Source organism: Perca fluviatilis, chromosome 2 (assembly GCF_010015445.1).
Source record: "Perca fluviatilis chromosome 2, GENO_Pfluv_1.0, whole genome shotgun sequence".
Taxonomy (NCBI): domain Eukaryota; kingdom Metazoa; phylum Chordata; class Actinopteri; order Perciformes; family Percidae; genus Perca; species Perca fluviatilis.
This window is the reverse complement of record NC_053113.1, coordinates 20,246,128-20,273,556: the sequence shown is the minus strand read 5'-3', so window position 1 is coordinate 20,273,556 and position 27,429 is coordinate 20,246,128. Positions and strand designations below refer to the sequence as shown.

Sequence of the window (27,429 nt, the reverse complement as noted above, 5' to 3'; positions counted from 1 at the left end):
GGGAAAAAAATACAAAACATATAAAATGGGATACACCGAACCGATGAGTGTATAGATGATTTATTGCTGTACTTTAATGTCTTTGATATAAAATAACTGTAACTGTGCGTTTGCTTTGCTTGTAAAAGATATACTTCTCTTTAATGCCAACATATTCTTTTATTTTGACTCTGCTTCATACTGTGTCTATAAAGTCACATATTACAGTATATTGTTGTTTTAACCAATAACCTGTGATGGGACGAGGTGAGAGAATGAATGCAGTCAATGCCCAAAGCTGTCGAGTTGTTTATTGTTTCCTGTTTGTGTGGAATAGAGTTTGGCGCAGTAATCCCTGGATTGTAATGAACAGTTTAACTCGAATATAAAGTAATCTGACAGAGCCCAGGTGGGCGAGGTCGCTTCTTGTGTTACCTGCTGCCTTCCCTGCGTCTGTTCAAAGGCTAATTTCATGCTCAATATGGCATGGACCAAGCAACAATGTTGGCATATTTTTGATACACTAGAGAATAGACCACCTGTGATTATAAGAAATGGAGAACAGAGGGGGAGAAATGCAGAGAGGGAGATAGACAGAGTACTGGGAAAACGTGTTACCATATCCTAAAAGTGATGTAGGGCTTGGGTTTATTGGCATATACGCAAGCGGCGGTTGGTTATGCCAACCGCGGAGCACTTTCTCCAAGAGGCTCCGACAGCTTCGGTGTCACACGGACCACTACAGGAAGTCACACTTCAACACTGAGTGTTAGATAAGACTAATACATTACAATACTGCACTATAGTGCAACTTGCACAAACGTAGGTTTACTTACATCTTTATAAATACTATTTAACATTACATTTTTATTCGCCGCTTACACGTTTGTACATTCTTTCCTGTATATATTTTTTGAATAGTTCTTGTATTTTATCCTATTTATTATTCTTGTATATTATATTTGCTGCTGTGTCACTGAAAATTCGCAATTTGGGATCAATAAAGTCTATCTAAACTTTCCTGCTCTTGAAATGCAATTTATCAGTTTGATTGGTGTATTTGTGCCCATAGATTTCTCTGTTATTTTGCAAGTGTTGGTCCAGTCTCTTCTGTGGTTGCACTCTCTGTATCGCCAATCCGGAATGATGCCTTTGTTATTTTTCCAGGCTGTAACTTTCAGGTCAAACTATGTTTTCTAGCATTTTATATTGAGTTCACAGCATTAATTACCCTCCCCTGTAATATGTATATTGTTACATTGGACAAGACAGTTGTGAAAGTGCCAAATTAAACATCTTAGTTTTGCTGTATCACATTGATCAGAATCTCAACCCCTTTGTCCTTGAATATTGTCTTTTTCCTAATTGCTCCATTTTCCAACAGTATCTCAAGTCCTAGATTATAAGCATATTGTTACCATATATGGTAAATGGGGACAATTGTGCAGGAGCAGATGGGGAGCAGGTAGAATGTACTATTGTTCATGGTAGACAGTCATGTATATGCATGTATGATAGGATGATCTTGTTTTTACTGGCAGCACAAATTCATACATTTATCTATGCGTGCTTTAATTTGTTCAGACATGAACATCAATTTTCAACCATTCTGCAGAACCCTGGATTACATTTGGTTATAGTTTTTTTCACTTTCAATGCCAAATCAAAATGTTTGCTTTCTGCAATATCTGTGGATGCAACTAGTATTGTTAAGGTTAGAGATTGTGGTTATGGTAAATGCAATATGGGTAAGGAATTGCAACTGCAACACTGGGTTAAGGTTAGGGAAAAATTGCAGTTACGGTAAATTAAAATGCAAATGGTAATTATAAGTCTGTGATGGTTAAAAATACACCCTTTGCTTTCTGCATCTGGGGCACACTACTTACTATGTTGGTACTAACATTCATTGGTAGGATGTAATTCCTAGGGATACTGGATTTTCTAATCACTAAATACACACAATTGCAGATTAATGTTTATTAGCTTAACATTTTTTTTTTTATTTCAGTGTGATTATAGCAAGAGAGACAATAACACTCTTTGTACTTTTCTTTGGAAAAAAAACGTGGATGATTTAAGACAATATCTGTCCTCCACAGCTGATTTTAAAATGCATGAAATCCTCCCACCTTAAATTAATGAATCTCTACAACAACCTGCAGGTTACAGGATTGATCCTCCCATTTAAAAATGTAAAATGTAATTTAATGTAATAATCACAATAACATTAGGGGTTCTTCACTTACTGTCTGTTATTGATGTTTTTAATGATTGACAACCGCTTAAAATACATGTGGAATACTTGCATTGATAATAGTCAGTCCTGACATGTGTTTGCCCCTAATTGCAGCTCCACATAAACCCATTAATTTGGGATTTTTCATGCGATAGAATCAGACAAAATATAAAATATTTGGCAATAGTTGCAATATTAGGTGCATGCAAATATAACCAGTAATGGATGGAGAGTGAGTGATTCATTGTTCAAAGGTTCCATTTCTCTCCATGGTTAATAACTTGTGGACTAAGGAAGTGCCTGTGGCTCTGTCTCTCTCTCTCTCCCTTTTCAAGGCAGACGCAGAGTTAATGCACAAACCTGCAAACACAAACACATTTCCCCCTAATTACTCTTGCTCTTTCTGCTCTTTCTTACGCTGTCTTTCTTTTTTTCTTTCTTTGAAGTTTGAAATTAAAGTTGAAAGTAAGGTCAGTGTATTTATAATATTTTCATCAGAGATTCATTATTTTTGAGGAATTGGAAAAACTAAACCAAATAGGGGATCATTAGCCGCAGACTTTTTTTGGGGAGCGGGGGCTGAAACCTGCCAAACCTGAAGACAGTAAAAATGTTCCCGTATACTGTAGCTGATTATATTTGACTATGAATGAAAATTAATTTTTATTTGGGGAGTGTATGAGAAAAGTGAAGTCAAAACAAAATAAATTAGAAAATAAATTCTCCAAGGTGTAGAGGTCTGAGAGTACATGTGAAAGTGAGTGTGTCCCTTTGTGTTGTTTTTTAGCCCACGCCTTTGTCAATTCCATAATTCACACAAACAACAGCTATAGGGAAACATTAGTAGAGAGTGCAGTGTATCCCCATGGAATGTATCCATCCTGTGGTTGCAGAGGTAAAGTGCTTTTCAAAGAGATGCCCTTTCCAACATTGTTCCTTGAAGGTTGACCTATGACTAAGATTACAATTCACTACTTTCTTCTCTTTCTTCCCACTGACAGCTGGACACTAGGCGCTTTATGGCAGCTAAAGCTAAAATGTCATTCACACTTCTATTCCTCCACTATTCTCTTCCTTTCTTCATTGCCTTCATTCATCTTTCCTATTCCCTTCCCTCCCATTTATAGAGGTGACAGGGTTATCAGAGTATGAGCAGTTGTTTCTTACCCGATCCATTTGTATCTATGCTTGCGAGAATTATTTCTCCAGTCAGCCAATCAACTTTCCCACCCCGTTTTGATTGTTTTTGAGAAGGAAAAAAAAAACCAATTGGATTCTTTGTCACCTGAATCGTGTGCCTCCGCCCCGGCATCCCCCCTGTTCCATCTCGCCATATCTGGAAAACACATCTTCATTTTGGCTTGGTCATTTGACTACAGCAATAACTCTGTATGACTTCATTTAAAATGCTGTTTGGCACGGTTGTGAAAAGGAGTCTTGTCAGTTGGTATTAGAGAGATGGGTTACTTGGGGATGTTAGTTGGGGGAGGCTGTAAGTGATGCTGTAGAGACAAAGCTTCAATAATAACCTTGCTGGAGAAACAGAGACAAACACTGAAATATTATTTATTGTTTGGTCGATATGGAGGAACGTGGCAGCTTTATTTCAATCCAACACGGCAACTCCTATCAGATTAAGATAGCATATTAATTCCCACATGATGCCACTCTCACAAATGTGTTTACAACTTGAGAAACAATGAAATGCTTTCAGTATACATTTCCCATGTGTTTTTGTTAGTTTTTTTTTTGCATTTCTTGAGTAAATCAAGGTGAGTCTTTAAAGCAGCTTCATATACACCAAAATGAAAGGTGCAAAACTGGAAATGTGCCTCACTGCAAGAAGAAGCCCATAGTGGAATGGATAACACCCACAATAGGAGTACGACTTTGCTGCATTTATTGTAGGACCACTGAGTAACTTTAATGGAGCAGTTGGGGTTTAAGTGCCATGTTTATGGACACATTGTTGTTGTTGAGAGCTGGCAGAGTGTGTTACTCTCAGCACCAGCTTTATGTAACTGATTGTGCGGTTGTGACATTTTTAAGCAGGTAACCCATAAGGTTTAATGGTTTACTACCCAACCCTGCTTTTTATGTGTAAATTATTTGGATGGGATAAATTAATGTGAGTCTGATGTACAGAGAGTGTAACCATGGCAATTAAGGTTTAATGCACTACCATGGATGGTGCAGCCTCGGGCACTACCCTGATCAAGGCAAGAGAACCCAAAACAATTGGTGAATCAAGCATGGTGTACTGGAGAGGAGTTGTTTGATGTGTTTTCATTTTTAAGAAAGACCTCTAAATTGCAAACATGAAAACCAAAATACAATATTTAAATAATGTGGTAAAAAAGTCCAGCAATTACAAATTTCCTTCAAGTAGTGTATTAGTAACACTGTATCATATAGAAAATCACACAAATTACAAGGTAGAGAAACGCTAAGATGCACACATTCAAACACAAAAAAAGCAAAACAACTGAATTAAAAGTGTGCAGCTCTCTCCTTCTAATATCTGCCAATCTCGGACCAACATCTCACTAGAATAGGTCTGATTTTTTAATGGACATTTTAACAACTAATTTTTTTTCCTGACCTTGAAAATAGTAAAGAATTGATTGTGTGGGTAAAGGTGCAGTAAATAGTACATAAGCTAAAGGCTGTGTTCATTGTTTGCAATATCTCCTGTGGTTTTCGAAGCATTATTCCTCTCTGGGTTAGTTCAGGACAATGGTAGGGTCACATTGCAGGAACAGAAAAAGGCAAGTGATTTAGCAAGCTTTTTCTCGCCTTTTTGTCAAACTCGATGCACAAGGATTTTTGCGGATTATTTATAAATTGTCTTTGAATGACAAGCTGATACTGTGAATGTGCTCAGTACACAGCAGGCGATGAATGCAGGTCAAGGGTGGATCGTAGGACAAGCTACACTGGGTGAACAATAGTCGCCCTTGAAACAAATGACAAACAAGGCTAGGAAGTCAAAAATTTAAAATTGTTTAGACTTTGCAAGTCTGCATGTTTATGATAATGTGCACCAGTACATTTCACAGGCTCAAGCATCCAATGTTCTTAGGCAAAGGACTTGAATATGAATATATTGAATATCACCTCTTTGCACCTTTTTCACATATTGGTTTTTCCATGATAACCAGTGCAATTAGAAAATTAAGACACATTTGATGTGAACAGTTGCACTAAAAACATGTGATGGATACTATGCATGTAGACCTAGACATTTTTTTGTTACAAAACGCATTTATTTGTCACATATGGAGCATAACGTTAGTTTCATGGGAGCACTGAAATTGCGCTTGCATTAGCTGATTGGCACCAGCTGTTTCATTCATGCTCCACAATCACCAGACATAGTACTAGAGACCCAGACTTGAGTAAAAATAGAAGTGCTCTACCAAAAAAAGTGACTTAAGTAGAAGTTGAAGTGCTCTTTAAGCACCACACTTAAGTGGAAGTACAAAAGTATTCAAAATGTTTTGTACTAAGTATTGCAAGTAGTTTATTTCAAAATGGACTACTCAAGTACAAGTATTGTGTTATGTAATTATTAAAGACAGCAGTCAAAAGTTTGAATATCATATTGTTTATATTATTTCAAATTTGGTGTATACTTCTTTAAAAATTAAAAGGAAACTTGTTTCGGGGAGAATAAAATTACTCTGGGCTGAGTTTTCCTAGTAACTTTACCAAAAAGGGTCAGGATGCTCCAAATGTTGTTGCTATAATATGAAAATGGCTGATGGATTTAAGGTAAAAAATAATAATTTATTGAATTAATCAAATTTGAACATATGTGTCAGTGGCTTGTTGATCTTTACATTGTTAGTTAGTTTCCTATCCTGGCCTGGGACACACATTCATACGGTTTGATAAAGTACTTATTGGACTTTAACTTATCATTGCACTTATAATAACAAGCGTAGCTGTCCTCAATTTAAGTCATCCTGTACGTCTCCTCTCCGGTTTTTCCTGCATCCACCGTGTTTGTGTGTGTGTGTGTGTGTGTGTGTGTGTGTGTGTGTGTGTGTGTGTGTGTGTGTGTGTGTGTGTACGTGCATGTGCGCGTCAGTCACAGGGAGACCTGAGCAGCCCCGCCCGCTGCAGAGAGCCGACAGGATTGAAGCGACTTTATAGTGAAAAAACATCACAGCGTACATTGATGTTAAAATGTATACAGGTTGGCAGGATGGTCTGAAATGTCTTTTGCTGTACATTTTGTTGGTAAATGTGAGATGTTCGAGTTGCACACATCTCGTCTTCATATCAGAAACAAGGCAATGAATTCACTCCTGCTTGGTCATCACAAAGTCTGGCACGTGGGACTGCTGGGATTGGTTGAATTCGCGGAAAAGTTGCAGTGATTGGTCAAAATTGCGAGTCGCACCAAATTCACGGTGATTGGTTGTAACGAGTAACGATGCAGCACATAAAAATGTATCGGAGTAAAAGTATTAAACTCATCAAAAATATGTACCGTACTCAAGTAAAAGTGGAAGTAGGAGGAAAAAATAATACTCCAGTAGAGTACAGCTACAGCTTTTTAGTACTTAAGTAAAGTAGTGACGTAGTTCTACTTCGTTACTATACATCTCTGACAGTCACTGGCTCATTAATCAGCTGTGTGCCTTAGCTGACTAGTAACATCCATTCATATCCATGCAGGTGTAAAGCACAACACAAGTCACACTTCTCACTATTAATCAGCTAAAACCATTATTTTATTATGGGGAACTGCTTGTATCCTTTGAGAGTTCCCTCAAATAAGCAGAGCTTTCTCTTCCAAATCCAACTGTTTGCTAAATTTGCTAAATGGTCAATTTCTTGACATAAGTGTCTCTGACTACAATGATAACTTATCACAGAATAGTAGATGGAGATGGAGATAATTGAAAGTGTAACAATAAAACTTTTACTTTAAAGTAAGTTGCTCCACTTTTACTCCAGTCAAAACATGTCAGTATCCTTTCTTACTTTATAGGGGGTCACCTACAGTGGAATACAAAAGCATAACAGATACATTACATAGGTAATTATGTACAATATCACAATAAACTATTACCGGCTTATTTCCCCAATTCAGGAGAGTGGGACACAACCAAACATGTTGCACGTTGTTTGGTTTTCCAAGAACAACATGCAATGATGGGTTGCAGTTAAACCTAATTACTTGTTTTGTTCATAATTTGAAGGGCTATTGCTATGTTGATTGACACAGAGATACACTAATGGGTGCAGGCTTAAGCCTCACTTTAACACTGAAAGAAACAGCAGCCTGTTACACCAGCTGTGTGTATGTTTAAATGTAACCTAGTTATAACGTAAATTATTACTAAGTTGTGATTTATACATTACTAAAATAAAAGTGGTTGCACCACAGTGATAAGTTACAACATAAGTCTAAGTAACAATTAATAGTTGAACATGCCCCTGGTTGTGTAAATCACATAATCATACTCATTAATGGTAGCATAGAAATCTAGACGCACCCTAGCAGCAGTAAATGTAATTTGCAGCCAGGGTCCGTCTAGCAACTCTCTGTTGGCTTGCGAGCTGGAAAAACCAAACTCTAGTCAGGCCAATCGCATCGTGTATAGAGTCGGTGGGCGGGCTTAACATAATGACGGCAGAGTTGCGACGGTTCTGCGTGAATTCCCTGCTACTTGAAAACAAAGAAGATGGCTGCTGCGGCTTTGGAAGACTTGGAGTTAAGCTTTTCTTTGAGAAAAGAACAAAGAACGGCACTGAAGTCATTCTTAAAAAAGGAAAATGTGTTTGGAGTTTTACCGACCAGATACGGCAAAAGTTTAATCTATCAACTAGCGTTGCTCTGCCTGATTGTAGCGCTATCCTATTGCGTGCAGAGGGAATTTGAAAGACAACCGTTCATCCCGCCCCTCGGATTGAGCCCTGCCAACATCTTTGTGGGTCTGGCTGGTCAAACAGCAGTAAAGCTACAAACTAATTAGTACCGGTTACCAAGCCTCTTTTGTCGATTTTACACCCTAAAGCGTTGGGTATACTCTAGTGCTACGAGCATGCATGGAGACGTTTATAGTCAACGCATTGTTCTTTGCAGTATTCTCCGAAACACCAGAGGGCGTACAGACAAAAAAAGTCTGTAAATAAGCAAGAAGTAGTAGAGAAGAAGAGACCGGAAGTAAAGGGAAGCAGGCTGCCTGGCCACCGTAGTAAACACATCCATGTTAAACACAGACGTACCACGAAAAATTACATTTATCTACTCTAATCATTAACATGACTGTTACGTATTTAAGGCTGTTTGACTCCCTGTGGTCTGTACGTGAAGAATCATACAGATGTTTGTACAGAAAAAACCTGCTCTTCCCAGCTGACCGTGTTGAATTGAAAGCGCAGTGGGCGCGTAGTTCCAAAAATTCAGAGGCGATGTGACAGCTTGCGGAGCCTTCGCGCTGGATGCGACAGCCGTGGTGACGTCATTTTATGGCGCACACACCTTGCGCCCGGAACACCACAGCAAACCAGAGACCTTACACATAGCTCGTGCAACCCAGTGGAGCCCAAAGGAATGCAGACCTGACACACACACACACACACACATACAAGCATACATTAAGTTAGAATAGTAAATTTGCTTATTAAAAGTTTAGAGAAAAAAAGTTACTCTTCATTTGCCTGCATTATGCATGCTCCAACATTTATCATATTCCAAAGTCATTGATCATTATTTGTATATTCTGGCCTCATATCTTTATATACGATACCTTTACCCACAGTTTGTGGAAACAGTGATGCATGCCCTCTACATCCTTCATGATTGATTGCATCTTTGCTGCTGACTCGCTTTAAAACAGACTGTACCTTCTTATTTCATCGGAGTTGTTTTTTTGCCAGAGTTAAGGTTTCTCCCTCCCTCTCCATCTCTCTAGTTTGTCTGTGTGGGAGTGAAAGCATTATGAGTGAGGAGTAGATGGAGATCACGAGGCAGTAGGATCATAAATCTGCACCGTTGAGATGAAATAGCTACGTGTTACTTTGAACATCAGTGTCATATACACACACATGAAATGATTCTTCATTTTACCTCTAAAGATTTCATTTGTATATTAAAGCCTACGTTTCTGAAGGTATCAGTCCGAACTCTGAATCCGAGCCAAGTGTCTGGTGGGTCCCCATATGACAAGAGAAGCAATCTGTTTTCATGAGCTCAAGTCCCGCGGCAGGATATTAAATTGCTTATTTGGATCCTGGGTTGAAAAGTTTACTGTAAGTACCTCTGAGGGCTAAAGCAGTATTAGTAAAGGTTCTCCAAAGCTTTTCCAAAATTCTTCCTTTCACTGAGAGAATCAAGGTCAGCTTGTGTGTGAATTTATTCTCTGTTTATCTCTGTTTTTTAGCTAATAGTTTTTCTGAAGAGATGGTAATGGATCTTATGGGAGCAAAGCACCTGGCATGGTAAATTAGTTGTTGTTTTTTTAATGACAATGTCACAGCTATTTTGTTGAGTTGAAAGGTGTTTTACAGAAAGATGAATAAAACACTGTTGCTTTTCAAGTGATGAACAAAAGATCAAAAATGTCAGATCTCTTGAATCTTGGTCTGTGTGAGATAAAACACACTTTGCTCTTTAAACTCTATTTTATAACTAGTAGCAATTGTATTAACCTTGATGTCATTTCTCTTGTGTCTCCAGTCCCAGCTAACATCTACAAGGTGTCAGAAGACATCACAGTGAATGAGGGCAGTAACGTGACACTCAGTTGTTTGGCCAGTGGCAGGCCGGACCCTGCAATCAACTGGCGGCTGCTCAACCCCTCAGGTAAGAATCATCCAATCATTGCTCATTATCATTTGTGTCAGTCCAGATGTCTGTGACAGATTTTTGTCATCATCTAAATACCAGATTGTTTTTTCATTTTATTTTATTTTTTTAAGTGAAGCTGTATCTCGCTGTGGCGCCTGCTATGCGTAAGGCTTATAGAGGCAAAATAATACATTATGCAGATATGAACAGATATTGCACACGGAACAGATACAAACAGGATCATTAGCAGTAATATTACTTACAATTTGCCACAAATGTCACACTCCTTTATCACAAAAATCACTCTTTACATTGGTGGCAGGATATCCAATGTCTATTGACAATGAACATATGATCTTGGCTCATAATCATCAGATTCAGATGTTATCTTCAGTATCAAAGTAGTATTGTTGTCTGTACAGTGAAATCAGGAACTGATAGCAACCAAAGCAACATCAATTTCCATGATGTCTTTTCATCAGTCTTCACCAGATTTGTTGGCTAGTGCAGGATTGACTGATGTTGGCATCTGTTATAGGTATTTTACCTCCTGGTCTGATGTTGAATCCTGGCACTGTTTGCGGATTGACAGTGGGTGAGAAACTGACGAGCTGGAGTAAGGGGCCGTCTCAAAACTTCATGCAAAATAGTCAAGAGAGCGTGTCAGATTTTTGTTAATAGCTTTCTCAATTATTTCCATAGACACTTTAAATGACACTTCTGAGCCTCCTCCCACTGCATGCACAACCTCATTGTTTATGTGCTGATGGGTTTCTTATTTGTTATAGACACTTCCAACTTTAAATTAAAAGAATTTCAAATTTAAATTAGTGCCTCCTCCCATTATGTACCCAACCTTCACTTTTTAAAGAGACATCTGGGGATATGTCCCAATGCAATTCTGACTTGCATTTTCCCTGTTAAAATGTCTTCCTCAAACCATGCTTTATTTTTTTATTTATTTACAGTATTGCTGTTTTCTATTTTGTGAGCAGTAAACTCATACGAACGAGGAGTACATATGTCTGTAGATAACACAAAAGCAGAACCTGCCCATATCTGGAAAAATCTGAATGCAGATAAAAAGTATTGTTTTATACAGTTACAGATACTAGCTTTGCATTCGCTAGGGCATGTTTATCTAACATGGGGTGAGTCTCATATTAGTACAGGTGGTGTTGTTAGTACATCTCTCCATATATGTGCGTTTAGAGTGGCAATACTGTGGCGATACTGTTGCTTTGGGATTTAATCCAATTTCAGTAAAAAATAATGTCTCCCACCAACGATAAGCTTGTGTGAAGAATGGAGATGCTTGACTTGACAAAATCTCCGATTGATAACAGCCTTGTGGCAATTGAAAGCAATTCTATTTGTCTGTCTTTATCAATTACTGAATCAGTTTGTCAGCACTCCAGACACGTTCCATCAAATACATCTGTTTCATGCACCTGGAATCCGAGCAACTTGGATGGGTGTATTTGCTTCTTTTGTCTGTTTGCATTAAAAGAGAGTGATCTGTTTAGCTTAATCATGTGAGCCATATGGATCTGACTGGCTGCTTTACAGTAGTGCAAGCTAAAAGCTCCTGTGAAACTGAAGTTAAACCCTCAAGGTTCAGATTGCTCACTGTTAGTAGGTAAAGATCATTTGCAGGTTTAAATAGCTTTGTTCCAAGAATATGGATGGAGATGTGAATATAGAGGGAAGGAAAAAGCAATGTCCAATAGTAGATTATTCAAACTGCAATGAACTGGGGCTTAATAACTACACCTCTGCAATTTCTTCTATAAAGTAGTTATTTCTTTTTTCCATTATTCTTTTTTCTTTCTCTATATTTTGTTGAGAAAATAGTGGGAAGACCACCTTCGACATGCCTTTGTTCTTTACTGAAACTGTGAATGGTAAAACAGTATGATAGAGGAAAAATCCTGTCAACATCCTGGCAGGATTGGATTCTGTAATTCTACTTATAGCACATGTGCCTCCAGAGATGGGGATACCACACTATTTGCAAACACTGGCACTGTTGATATTTTTGTTGTTGTTTTGCGGGTGTCTTTCACCCCAGAATCCATAAGCCAGTTTGTGCATGTGTGGAGGACTGCTGAGAGAGATAATAATGTCTGGCAACATGTGGTCGTAGCTGCTTCACGCCTTCGCTTGCCTCAGCGGTAGCGCCGCTACACTCAGCTAGCGAGGCTCTCAACTAACCACAGATGTTCTTGAGTCCTAACATGCCAGTCCAAGTCAAGACTTGAGTCGTTTGCTGAGAGCCAGAGTCAAGTCTATATTCTACAGTGTGATGATCAAGCTCAAGTCTCCATAAAGCTTCAAAATTGCTAACAATATGGCCATTTCCACAAATTTCACTGCAGATTAATTGTGTTTTTTATAGTTATAGTGGTTTCTATTTTTGTGATTACTTTAAAGCACAATACTCTTATTTTTCAAATGAAGCAGCAAACACATAATATAGATCATTATCAAGAGGATGCAGTAACTGAGTACATCAAGGCCAGCAAAAGGCAAACAGGGCATACATATTAGTGGTATCACGCACACAGAGAATGGACCCACAAATGCACAACTCAGGTACGTAAAATACAATGATTTATTAGCAAGCTAATAAAGCATGGCAACAGTGTCCAGTAAACAGCAGGCAAAAGGGAAATCCGGGAAACAGGCAATGGTCAAAGATCCAAGGGAAAACAGGAACTCAGGAAAACAGGACACAGGGAAAACCGCTTGAAGGCTGAATACAAGGAAGCAGACGATCTCACACTGGTGTAAGGGGAAGACTGAACTTAAATACACAAGACGGGAGACAATGAGACACAGGTGCAACACATTAGGGCGGGGACAGGTAATCACACAAGTGGGAAAATATACAACGGGAAGTAAAACAAAACAACACAAGGGAGAACAGAAAACCTACAAAATAAAACAGGAAATGGGAAAACTAACAGAAAACATGAAAGGAACTAAAAACAGAAAGTTGACACAGGGACGAAATGTGACAAGTGGCAGCTGAAGAATGAACTTTTTAAGTTTAAGTAACGTAGCTTCTTACATCTTATTCACATAAAACAATACAGTAAATCTGATTTGCTGGTCAGCAGAGTCATCCATTTCAGCAGATGAACAAACAACTGAAGTACATTAAGCGGCCCAATGAATAGTAGCAACATTGCATCTTTTTAGTAACTTGTGCTAACCTGCCTCAGAAACTGGCTCAAATTCGCAACAGGCTATATTTTCCACTAAAAATACATTTTCTTATGAGTAAAACACAAACAAAAGATGAAGCACTGCACATTGAGCACGCTCAACCAGGTGAGCTATCCAGGCGCCCCTGTCTGTCTTTATTAACAAGCTCATTAATACTTTGCGAATAGACTATGACTTGTAGCCTAGAAATCTAGACGCACCCTAGTGGCAGCACAATTTATTTTGCAGCCAAGAGGGTCTAGGCACTCTCCGTTGACTTGCGAGCTGGAAAAACCAAACTCTAGTCAGGCCAATCACATCGTGTACAGAGTCGGTGGGCGGGCTTATGGTTGCTGCTGCTGCTGCTGCTGGGAACAGCGGTCTTCTTGAAGACTTGGAGTTAATCTTTTCTTTGAGAAAAGAACAAAGAACATCACAGAAATCATTCTTAAAAAAGGAAGATGTGATCAGAGTTTTGCCGACCGGATACGGCAAAAGTTTAATCTATCAACTAGCTTCTCTTCCTTCTTCGTTGCTCTGCCTGGTTGTAGCGCTATCCTATTAACCGTTTATCCCGCCCCTCGGATTGAGCTCCGTCAATGGTGAGTTCCCAGACCCAACATCTTGATGTGGGTCTGGCTTGTCAGGCTATATGACTTGAGTATCAGTCATAGACTCAACACCCACATATTTATGTTTGGGATTTGGGACTGTTGGTCAGACAAAACAAGTCCTTTAAAGATGGGCTCAGGGAAATTCTGATGGGTTATTTTCACCATTTTTGACAATCGATAAATCAGACAATCAATTATTGTTGCAGCCCAAGCAGCACAAGCTTATGTAACCACAGTGTTACCAGTCCCACAGACTGTTTTCAACATAAAAACATCACTGCAATGAATATACATAAGTCTAACTCCAGCAGCTACCAAGTATATTAAACCAAACAGGTAGTGCCATGGTTTGATTATATTTTCAAATATTGCGAAACTCAAAAAGTAATTACACGCACACATGCCAAAGGGGAGGTTAAAGCAGTAAGCAAAGAAAGTTTTAAATCAAACTGACAAAACTGTAAAACTCCAGAACAATAACAACCCAGAAAGTAATCAAACTGCAAACTGCAACAAGTCAGCTCTTAGATATGTCTGTTGAAAGGTTTTCTCTGTAAAACTTACTTTCTCAGGGGCTCAGAAGTGAAAACCTTGAGCAATCCCATACAATTCATATAATCTATAGCCTCTTTCCGACCAAATAGTTACAAGAACGTAGTTATAAGAACAGTCCACTTCTAAACAGTCCTACTAACTACTCTCCCCCAAAACCGGTTTTGCCATTTGCATTCGTACTGGCCAAGTGGTCATAGGAACTGGTAGGAGGGGCAATTAACAGTGTAGACCTTTTGTGATGATAACACAGCCATCTAACCAACAGGTGTGATTACATGGCTACGTGAACACGAAAGGTCTACACTGGCAAATTGAATGGGCATCATGAGCAAAGTTGTCTGAATGCCAGTGCAGACCTTTTTTTATTATAACACAGCCATCTAACCACCACAATATTTAGTTATGATACCACAGCCATTTAGCCTGCTGCTGCTCTTTTTAATCAAGCAGGTAGGCCTACCTTCATGTGTGCATGTACAAATAACTGTAACCCACTTTTCTATTAAATAATTTATTCATATCAAAGTAAAACACAACACAGCAAACTTTAGAGTGCAAAGATAAACTTAAGACCTGTTTACAAAAGTAGGAGGCATGCTAAACAGTGAAGTCAATACAATATTAAAAAGTCCAAGGATAACTATTTGCATGTGCATTTTAACTATTTACAAGTGCATGTATATGTGCGGCGAAACTGTTTACAGAAACCACACACACACACACACACACACATACATCTTTAAAAAATAAGGGTTGATCACAGGTCCTCCTGCCTGGGTGCCAGCCTGTTGACACTGCGCAGGAGACTCTCCATCCAGTGAGCCTGGAAGCACTTCATCTCTTCCTCCCTTGGCACGCTCCTCAGCCTCTGTTTTGGCTTGGTCTTTAAGAAATTGCAATATTTCACCATAGCGGGAATCACTGCAGCTCAGCATCTGACTCCAGCAGGTTTTCCACCGTTGAAAAGTGGCGTACCACTTGCTTGTTTTGCGATTTGCACCGCTCTGGTTGTTGTGGTCCTTTATCTTCTTGTAGCCTTCAGTGTTTCCATTAGGTTTTGTTTTTTTAGCAGTGGCAGTAGGTCCGAACATCCCCCCCACACACACACACACACACACAATGAGGCATATTTTCAGTTGTGACTGAACTGTACTTTTTGAGTTACTATATAGGCCAACTTTGATCTTGACATATAGGCTAAGCATTCTGCAGCAAATAACAATAAACCCACTATTAATTACATTATCGTAATGCAGTGTAACTACTTCAGCATGTAAATAATGCACCTACAATACAAACGTTCTCCGACATGCACTCTAACAATGCAGCCCTATTTCTGATACCGTGGGGGGCAGAAATGTTGCCGTGGGGGCCCGCCACGGTCAAATCAACATAGAGGAAACACTGAGTCTTGTTTCAGCTTCACCTTCTCTCTGCACTGCTTGGCTTGAAATGGTGATAACCGAGCCCTGAGTATCCTGCTCTGCTTTTGAGAAAATGAAAGCTCAGATGGGCCGTTCTGGAATCTTGCTCCTTATTAGGTCATAACAAGCAAGGTTACCTCCCCTTTCTCTGCTTTGCCCACCCAGTGAATTTGGCCAACCCATGAGAGACAGGCATCATGGCTTTCAAATGAGCAAAGTGGCAGTTGGTCAAGGCCACACCCCCACCCTCCACCTTGCCCCTCCCTCTCTCCTGCTCAATAGCTACAGGCACAGAAATGGCACATCCTAAGGAAAGCTCATTGTGGGACTGGCTCTTGTGGTTGTAATTCTGCACCAAGGCTGAATTTCGGAAAAGAGACTTCAGATATAGTATTAGGGGACCACTAAGGTCTATAGAAAAGCATCCAAAGAGCACCATGTCATGGGACCTTTAATGTTTCTTGTGGATCCTTCCAGATCCCTCTGCACCTCCTCAGTGGCGTACATTGCCAGCAGCGCCTGCACCTCCATGTCAGTCCACTTTTAAGAGTTCAGCATTCCGTCCATTCTCATAGTAATTCACGTAGTCAAGTAATTCAAGTAATGTTTTGCTTACACAGATGGTATGGCTTTTACAGACGGCGCGCTGCAAGTTCCAGGTTGACAGTGGGCGTGACTTATAAGTTGGACCAATCAACATAGACCTAGGTTACTATGCGGAAAAGGGAAAAGGGAAAGACCCTGCCTTGAAGTAGGAGCTGAAAGAGTTACAGGAACTGTGGTCAGAGGAACTTAATAATCCCGAAATTGGTCCAGTCGGGTAGGGTTCTAGGAACGTTATGTTCTAGGAACTGCAAAAATCCCTCCAATCGGAAAGGGACATATGTGACAAATGATGCCTCCAATGCTGGAGTTAAATGTTATCAGCCAACTGTCTAAATTGGTATTCCATCCCAGGATTTGTTTATTAGATAGTTAATGGCATGGTTTCTCAGGGTGTCCACATTGATTACAGCCGTCATCTGGTTCTACGGGGCCATCCAAGCTGAAACTGCTCATTCTCAAATCTGCACAATCTTATTTCTCTACTATTGTTGCCTCCGTTACTCAGTTATCACAAAGCTAATTAGATTATAACTGACGTGTTATGTATCTTAATGACAAAATAGCATGCTGGATGGATTGAAAGATAAACAGGAAGAGCCTTTTCAGTGCTGGGAGATGTGTATATATTCATAATTAGACTCCATCAAAGAGACTGTTTGTGTCATTATTGCTTGCACGTCACTGAGCTACATTTGGATTGCAGGATGAAATTGAATTGAATTTAAACACTATTTAATAATAGAGCAGGTCTGACACAGAGATTTTTGAACCTGCTGTGTTGAGACTGCAAAGAGCCATCAGATGAAATTAGGAATACTGTGGCTGGGTAAATACTGTATTACAACCCTTTGAGCATGATAAAAGATGAAAAAAGGCAGGAGATACTTCATTATGAGGGACATGGACTTCTGTGGGCAGAGCAAACAAGGTAGTCATTAAAGTGGTGCATGCACCGGTTCACCCAAAGGATTTTATTTGTTGTTTGGCTTACATTGACAAAGCAGATAACAAGCTAAGTGTAACAATTACCACAATCACAAATAATAGGATGAAAGAAACTGGGTGTGATTTTTAACCCTTTCTTTCATACACTCACAAGGGAATTCAAAAAAGCCTTTCGCAGCTTTTGCAGCTGCTAAACCTGCACCATTAAGACCAAAAGAAACTGTATAATTCTCAAAGCACCCGCAAAGGGTAAGATTCACCCAACACTGCGCTGCCAAGCAAATAGTGTCTCAGTGCTCCTGTGCTATTTGCACATATTTAAATTAATATGCACGCATTTGGTGCAAAATTGGCTCCTGAGCCTCGTTGCAAAAACAATCCAATTCACAAAGATCAGCGCTAATAACCACGCACAGTTACAGTGAAATTATTAGCGTCCTAAGAGAGTTTGAGGGGATGAAGCACTTTTAAAAGCGGTGTCGTCTGCTTCAAATCATGGTCTGAAGGTGTGCCTTTGAAAACACTAACAACACTGACCGACTGATATTATATCCCAAATACGGTTTCTCTCTGTCACTTTTAAATTCCTTGCCTTAAGTTTTGAGGAATGCCTCTGCACCCTGAATTTTTCTCTTTGCCATTGTTCTGCCTACTGTGTTCTTGGCACAAAGGCAACATTTGTAATTTCCCAGATGGATATTTGCAATCAGGCGCAACAAAATGGCAATTTTCACTCAGCTGCAAAACTTTGTGGGCGCTGTAATATCATTAGCGCAATATTTTTTGTGAATCTGACCTTGAAACAGGACAGATTGCAGTTTCAAGCGATCTGGAAGTGACAAAGCCCTCTATTGATATTGATAATTATGACGGGAGCAAAACAGGAAGAGAGGTGACATTATTATAGAGCAACAAAGTATGTTTAGGGAGGAGGTTGGTAGAATGAATCACTTTGACACAGGGAACCGCTGTTTGTTTCCCGCTTCAAATCATCAGTCAACTTTAGTCCATTTTAACCAATTGTTTATTGTTGTAACCATGTCATTAGCAGCACCTGTGAGTTTATCATGTGACAGCGAAAACGCAGAAGGCGGAGCATTATGTCCTGTATGTCCCGTATTTCAAGATGCAAATGTAAAATTTCAAGCCAAAAGGAATACTTGGAATTGATGGTGGTGGTAAATATTCATGAAAAAGGACAAGTTTGTGAACTGTCAACACAGATTTTGATAATGAACAACCACACACATTACACACTGAACCTTTAACAAAGTAGTCATTTTATCCCTAACCACGATGTTTTCCTAATGTTTGTAATGGTTTGGGAAGGCACAGATAAATTATGCCATCCTGCCAATAGGGGCTTATATGTCTGCTTTTAAGTTCCAAATGATTTATCTTTTAATTTAATTTAAAGGCTATTTGTTTTTTCAGTTTTATCTAAGTCCAAACGTCACTAACTCATCTTCTTGTGTCTGATGAGAAGATATTCATTCATTAATCAATAAGCATTAATGGCTTTTACCTGGATTCCCCTCATCAGTGTAATTCATCAAGAAAATACATGTTGCTATCATTTTATACTTTCACTGTAGGCATAGAATTTGTAAAAGGATCGACTGATATCAGCTCCATTACGTTAATCATGAAACCAGGACAAAGATAACCAACACATCCATCATGTGTCTCACTACATGGCTGTCTCATTAAATAGGTTCTTCGACACATGCACCGAAGGCAGCTAGGGCTGCGATGCAGAAAACACGGACGGAATCGCGGAATCTACACATGAAAATGGAATTCTGTTATACACGCGGAATCTCATGGAATTTGCATATATTTTGTTGACATATTAAATAAACAATTTATTTTTCTCATTTTTCAGTTTAAAACAAGCGGAGAAAGGTCTCAACAACAAGCAGACAGGTCTCTACCTAAACCGTGGCCAAATGGCACAGCCTGTTGCCTAGTAACCATACGTCATCACGTTCACGTTGAGTTTGTTGCGAGGGAAAAAGTGTTGAAGCGAGTGGCGCCTCCTGATAAGACAACAGTGGCAAAAAAATTAAGAAACTCTGAATTAACTGCTAAATACCGGGCTGAACAATACCCCGACTACTATGAATCTGGCCAACGTATGTTTTGTATGTTTTGTCAACATACTGTTGACTGGACCCGCAAAGACACACGTAACGAACAAAGCTAAATCTACAGTGGGAAAATCCCTCCAGGTTACCATTGAGGCAACGACTAAATCAATAAATGCAAGGCGTGAGTTTGTGGAAGATTTTGTTGCAATGTGTGCAGAAGCTGACTGCTAGAGAAAATGAAGATACGTTTCTTGTTAAACATTGCAAGGCGCGCTTCCAGAAAACGCCAGCAGCCTCAGGCAGACTCACCTGCCGTGCACATGCAAAAAGTGCTGCAAGAGATCTGTGGAAAGAAAATCTTGGTTGTTGTCGACGAAACCTCTGACAAGCGAGATCGCAGTGTCCTCAACATTGTTATAGGTGAGCATCCAATTAGCTTTTATTTAGCTAATTTTGAATGTGCTTTGCTGAATATATTAACAGTTTAAATAAAAAAGCTGAATTGTGAGTTTGTGTCACTGAGTTTTTAAAGGTCAATACTGCTTAGAAGTGAAAAGAAAACAAGCAAATCCGAAAAATCGTAAAGGGCTAAAAATAAATCTGAAAACACGGAATTTGAAACAAAATAAAACGGAATTTGAAAAGAAATAAAACGGATTTCATAGGGCCCTAGGCAGCAAGGGAGACTTTGAAGATCTGAGGCGGACACAGTGTCTGATATTGTCCGCAGAAGTAGTGTGACATCTGTTTTATCTGTAAGAGACAGTGGGCAATGCTCTATGTAGTGCGCTATCTTGTAGTTCTTGTACTTTTTATCAAAACAGTTTTTGTTCAGCTTCTGCTGGAGTGCTGCTGTCAATATTGACTGTATAGCTCATTGCTCCGACTTGTGAGGCAAATTATCAATAGAACACAGAGGGAGGGGAAGAAGAGCAGAGGTGAGTGTTTATTGAGTGGGATGGAAGGAAAGAAGATGAAAGAGAAGGATGAGGAAAATTACAGTATATGAGCGTGAATGCACATGTGGTACAGTACATGTGCACGCCTCCAGTGTCTGCGCGACATGCAAGCATGTTGGTGTGGATCTCTTTAGCTGACTGGTTCCCAGCTTGAGACTCCTCCTGTTTTTTATTTTACTCCCCTAGATTAGTTGCTAAAGGTGGTAGACTGGAGCTCCTGGGTGGTTGCAGGTCAGAAAAATGGCAGCACCCTGGCGTGAGGGGGGAAATGGAGCCACCGGTCAAGCAAGGAATCCTTCACTGCACACCTCCCAGACCAACCAAAATAGTAGCGGTCAGTCAAGTATGAAAAATACATGCCCTCTGGCTGCCTCTGGTATTCCATGATACAATGAGGACCCATGCAGAGCTGAAAAAGAGGAGGAATTGATGGATGTTATGCTATCCTCAGGGAAGGAGGGACGGAGAGAGGAAAAGAAAGAATTTAAAAGACAAGGGAGAACGGCAGAAGATGGAGAGAGGGGAAAAAACAGAACAGTGTTCTAGTATGCAAATGGCCAGTTTCATTGCATGTTCAATTATTCTTATCATTAGTTATAGTAACTCCAGTGGTTAATTAATGTTCAATTATGCATTTGAGATCCTCTCACCTCTCTGGTGTAATAGAGTTTGTCAGTCATTTAACACTGCAGGGAGGACAACCGCAGTGAACCTGGGATCCACTCAAGCAAAGACACACACATCTGGACATCTGAGGAGCTTGCAGTGAAAGTAGCAAGACGCTGATGATTTAGATTCAAATCATAAAGATTTCTTGATGTATTTACGATGCTGCACCCTGGCGGCTAAATGGACGAATGGCTGCGAATAGTGTCATGTAACCAAAATATCAACACCTATTACCTGTCCATCAGCATTCATGCTTACCGTCACTGTCCTTGAGCAACACGCTGAACACTGAAGGTCTTCTGGATAATGGTGTCACCTTACTGTAAATGGTAAGCTATGAATCTATCACACAAACAGTTTCATTGCAACAAAGACTTCTGTCTAAATGAATTGATTTGGACCGCAGCCCACGCGCCTATGCCATATGAGCCGGCTGAATATTGAAGTCATAACCCTTTTATAACAGTGCTTGGCAGGGCTGCCTGTTAGAGGTTTGATGCTGAGTGCCCTTGACATCCCTCCTACGCTGGCCTCAGCTGTGTGTCAGCCATGCTCCAAGACCGGGCTCAGGAAAGTCTCCCCAGGACTGTCACCTTGTCTGGAAAGCTCTCTCCCTGTTCCTCTCTGCCACTCTTTGTCTATCCATCTTCAGCTGTCGCTCTCTGTCTTCCTCTCCCTCATTTTCACTCTCATTGTCTCCCCCTCTTTCCATCATCCTCCCATCTCTTCGGCAGAGTATGACAGTCACTTCAATTGTCCTTTCTGCACTTCATCTCGCTGTCTGGGGAGAGCCATGGAGCAAGAGAGCACACACACATGCACGCACACATATCTCTGACTCTCAGGAGGGGGTGGAGCAGGTAAGAGTGCAGATACATAGGTGCCTCAGTAGTGTAACTCCCATGCAGTAGGAGTGGGTAAGAAGACTAGGCAGGAGATGAACACACATACATACATACACACACACACATAATTGTGTGACAAGCTTGTCAGTGACAGAAAGTAGCTGACAATCCTGCTGATTATGGGAATGAAGTGTAAGGTAGTGACAGGTCCTTGTCAGAGTAACCCAGGTTAACCCTCCCACTCCTTGTCTCCAGGTGTGTGTGTGTGTGTGTGTGTGTGTGTGTGTGTGTGTGTGTGTGTGTGTGTGTGTGTGTGTGTGTGTGTGTGTGTGTGTGTGTGTGTGTGTGTGTGTGTGTGTGTGTGTGTTTGTTTGTGTGTATGTGTGTGTGTGTGTGTGTACTTGATTCCAGCCCTTTGGGAAACAAAAGAAGACAGCTGCTCATCCGTCTCTCAGCAGGTCTCAGATCTGCTGACTGTCACTGTTCCCCTGTTTGTTTACAATCAGCATCATCAGCAGCTGGTCTGAAATCAGTCTGCTGTCACACGGTGTACAGAACATCATGAGCACAGCTTGCCCTGTGTCTGCCCAGCCTCATTAGGTGTAGTCACCGCTGGGCTGGCTGAACACTGGAGCTCACACTTGTTTAAAGTCACTCACAACTGTACAGAAACTCAGCACTTTTTGTTCCAGTCCATAAACACTTTTTCGAGAGATCCTCAGAGTCGCAGAGCCTTTCTGGGAGGCAGTAGCCAAAACGAGAAGCAAACTTGTGATTTGAAGGTTTCTGGTTTGAATCCCTGCCCAAGGCAAGGAGATATGAGCAGGGGAGTAGAATGGAGACACACAGTCTTCTTTCTATTTTACCTTCTCTTCACATGCCCTTGGGCAAGCCCTTCTAAGAAGACAGGGATGAAATAATGTGCCCATACTGGGCAGCTCCCGTGCACAGATAGGTGACAGGGAAAAGCTAGCCAAATAATTTAATGGAGAGATGTAACAAATGCTTCCAAACTGGGTGAATAATATGCCATGGCCTTACCAGAACTTAACCTAAGTGATCATGGGAGTGATGTGTTAGACAGTGAGTGTTGTAGAATCTATACCAAGGAGGACTAAAGCTGTTCTGAAAGCTCCTGATGTAACAACATCTTAACTAATGCTGTATTTACAAAATCACAGAAGATACGTGTTTGTATGTGCCTCCTCCATTATTATATATATGGTATGTTATAACAGCCTTGTACTGCAGTTAATGTAACTATCCAATAACAATCATCATCATCATCATCATCATAAATATCAGTTTTCAAATTCAGACACTGTATAATGATACTTACTGTTAACAACATTTAATATTGTAGCCTGTAGGTCTTTGAGAAGGTATTTCTGCCTGGTAGCCTAAATAGAATAGATAGAAAGAGACTATAAAACTTACAAATTCGAGGGGAAACTAACATAATTCCAAATTGCAAATTGTCAATAAAGTTAGCTTAAGACACGGTTGTTTTTTCTGTAATTTTAACCATCACCCCCAGCAGTGTCTGGGCACTTTAACCCTAATTCCCTAATTAGGACATTGTGTTAATAGGTATTTTTCTACTTATGTTGTACAAAGGAGTATGTAGATTACTGCTGGGGAAAAGTAAATCTAACAGTTGGAAAATAAAAAAGAAAGAAGATGCAATGTTCTGAGAATAAAGTCATGATCGTGAACCAAAAAAAGCCATAATATTGCACCATTTTTGCAAAAGAAGGTCCTAAGAATAAATAAGTAATTTTAATAATAATATTTTTGTTTAATTACTACATACACAACATATAACAAGAAAAATGTTTGAGGGAAAAAAATCTACGTATTTCAAAATAACCTTAAACCATGTGGGTGTATAAGTAATTAAACAAACTCCCGCACACTGTCTATCTTGCAAAATGCCAGATGAAGTGTTGGATGAAGGTCTTAAACAGAAACGTGGCAAATAAATGTATTTTTGCAAGATAGACAGTGTGCGGGAGTTTGTTTGTCCCTCTTTTCTTACCCGTCATAAAGTAGATGTGCAAAGTATTCTTCTGTATTATATACAATAAGTAAGCATAAAATGTTTTGTCATAATATAATTACTTTTTGGTCTCGTATAATTGTGACTTAGTGCCATACCATTCTGTAAAATTATGAATTTATTTTCTTGAGAGTAAAGTTTCACTTCATTTTCATAATATTGCAAATCATTTCTCAAACTCGTACAACATTTGTCATATCATCTCAGATTTTGTTTTTCCCAAGAATGCTCCTAATATCTTCTAATATGGGAACTGCAACTGGGGGCGGTGCGCCCAAGTAGAACCTGTGAATGGGAAACACTGCTTACTTGCAGAGATGCAATGTAGTTAAGTTCTGACATGAAGAACGATATTAAAATGTTTGAATGATGCTATCATGTGTGTCTTTGCATGCACACATGTTTGTGTGTGCATCACAGAGAAAGGAAAGGAGAGAAACACTAAATGAAAGGTAAGCAGCCATAGTCTATGCCTGACCTTGCTATCCTTGCTTAACATAAAGCATCTTCTCCCATGGCAAACACAAGCCCATTGAATCTATCCAGACAGTAATGAGAAGTCTTCCCACAACAATAGGCTGAATCCACTTATCAGCCAAGTGTAAGAGAAAGCGGACAACCCAGCTACCCTTCATGGGAATTCAATCACTAAACCCTATTCTGTTTTATCAACAAATAATCTCCTTATAAAGACTCAGACTTGAATAGGCCAAAGAACAGTATACAGCGTCATACAATGAGCAGCCAAGCTGAGAGAAACCACCCCAAAGTTGCCTCAAAAAAAACAACAAAGGCATGTGAGGAGTCGAAGAAGGAGAGAGTGGGAAACAAGATAGAGAGAGCAATGACAGCGTTGAGCAAAACAGACGGCTGCATCGCTCCGCTGTGCGTATCATTTCTTCGGCTCAGGAAGCGGCAAATAAACAGCCGTCTTGTTTTTGGCTCGAACACCTGTGTTATTTCTGCACCGCCAGCAGCAGTGGCAGCAAATGGCTTGTGAATAGAAGTGGAAGTTCTCCTTTAGTCCCCAGACTGCTGAAAAGATATTGTTCATGTTGGATTTCTTCTCAGATATACAGAATTGCTGCCAAGTGTAATAAGACATTAGAATTTAGGCAATATAACAGAACATTAACAAGATAAGTCTCACAAGGATAGTTTTGTTGCTATCAATACAAACAATTTAAAGGATTTGAGGTTGCAAGTGATTTGATTTTATTGTTGTAAAATTATATTTGTCATTTAAAACCACCCTGTCACAGTGAAATCACGTGCATTCAAACTTTGAGTGCAGTATCCCTTTACAACACAGCCTTATACCTAAACGACAGAACACTGTAGGGCGATTTCTAATGACTCCCAAAACAATTTTGTTTAACGCCATGATACAGCCACACGGTGCACATTTTGAACAAGTGACTGTAACACACGTCGTGATCACAAAGGCAGTTTTTATCACGGGACAGTTCTATTTAAGGTAACTTTGGCACTTTTAAATACGTAGTTAATGTTGTAAAACAGAACTAGTTCAGTTTAGGCAACAAACATTAGGTAGTTAGGGTTGGTAAAACATCAGGGATTATCTTAAAATAAGTCACATACAGTGGTAAAAGAAGTATTCGGATCCTTTACTTAAGTAAAAGTACCAGTACCACACTGTAAAAATGCTCTGTCAAAGTAAAAGTCCTGCATTGAAAATGTTACTTAAGGAAATGTTTGTAAGTATCATCAAGAAAATGTACTTAAAGTATTAAAAGTACTCAATAAACTGGAAAACGATCAAAACAGTTCTGTCAATCAACTAAGTGTTTAATCGTCTCATCATTTTAGCTGTACTTGTAGGCCTATATATTGTTGGGTAGTTTAATTTATAATAAAATATTGTATTTTATAAATTACATATGTTTTGTTTGCCATCATCTTAATTTGAATATGTAACTAGTAACTAAAGCTGTCAGATTCATGTAGTGGAGTAAAAAGTACAATATTTCCCTCAGAAATGTAGTGAAGTAGAAGTAGAAAGTGGCAAAAAAAAGAAAAGAAAAGAAAAGACTAGTATAAGTAAAGTATAAGTATCTATAATTTGATCTTACTTAGTTACATTCCACCACTGGTCACGTAAAACTACTAAAATGAGGAAGCAATGTCACTGCGTCATTAGTCTCGCTTTGCCAGACCCTCCTCCAAAGCGCACTGAAGGAGGGTCTGGCTACTCCACATAGCATTCGGGGATGGGAGGAAAACGTGCTCTGGTTTAATGGCCTTTATTTAAACCAATCAGAATCGTCATGGGCGGCGCTAAACTCCGCTCAGATCCACTTTCAAAATGTGACAGTTGACTTTTGGTTTCACACAGGACACAAACCCCGGTTTCCTAAATGTGTTTGTTTGACCCATCCACCAACCTGCCTTCTTATGTGGAATTTGGCACTCTTGTACTTTGTCATCTCACTTCCTCGTTTGCTCTTCTGATAATTACTACGGCCATGTCGCCGCCTAACAACAAACGTAAATATGAGTCGTTAAGGTCTGCCCTTTAGGATAGAAGCATTAAGCCCTGTATAATGATATTTGCATTGCATGGCATGTTTGGTTTTGGCAACACACTTTCAATAGAGTCATACGTGAGCTTAAAGTGCTCATATTGTGAAAAAAAAAAACTTTTTCTGGGATTCGGGGTGTTATGTTGTGTCTCTGGTGCTTCCACACGCATACAAATGTTGAAAAAAAAAACATCCATTTTTCTTCTGCCTTCAGTCTCCGGGTGATCTGCACGGCTTTCTACGTCACTAGCCGAAACGAGGGGGCTAGGGGACTAACCATTAGCATGCTAGCGCTGGCATGCTAGCTCGTTGTCAATGGCAAAACACTGCTACAACACACACAAATTCACCCTGATCTACAAAATAAATTGTATAGAACTACTTACATGTCCCTGTTCTGCAGGTATTCCACGCAAAGTTGAAAGTGCGCCCTCATTTAGAAGAAGTCTCCCGGCTAATCCTGCCTTGTACAGGGAGATGTTGGAGAAACAGCTAGCTAGCAATTGTGAGCCTTACCTAACTACTGCACATGTGCGATTGCCAACAAAGATGTGACAGAAGTTGAGATGTCTCACTCTGTAGCTAAAACAGAGACCTGACACAGGGTGAAAAGAGGATCTGCAGCAATAGACAGTACAACAAAAATATGGTGTTTTTTGAAAATTAAACGATGTAAACCTATTCTGATACAATCTCAAATTACAATTATGAACCTGAAAATGAGCATAATATGGGCACTTTAAAATTCATGTAATTTCTGACTTCAGTCATCTTTTCATTATCTCCACTGCGAGAAAGGTGTTGATGAAAATAGTTACTCTGTAAGTACGTGTTGACCCATCATTTAAATCACAAAGAATCCTGACAGGAAGACAGCTGCCATGT

General features: G+C 39.7%; 1 protein-coding gene across 3 annotated transcripts in view; it reads left to right on the top strand.

Moving 5' to 3' along the window:
• Nucleotides 1–27,429, top strand: part of LOC120574226 (limbic system associated membrane protein) — a 723,149-nt gene that overhangs the window by 675,423 nt on the left and 20,297 nt on the right. For all 3 annotated transcript variants that reach the window (XM_039824481.1, XM_039824474.1, XM_039824468.1), the window contains one exon: nt 9,915–10,040. In XM_039824481.1, coding sequence (XP_039680415.1) covers nt 9,915–10,040 — 126 coding nt within the window. The remainder of the gene's footprint in view (nt 1–9,914; nt 10,041–27,429) is intronic.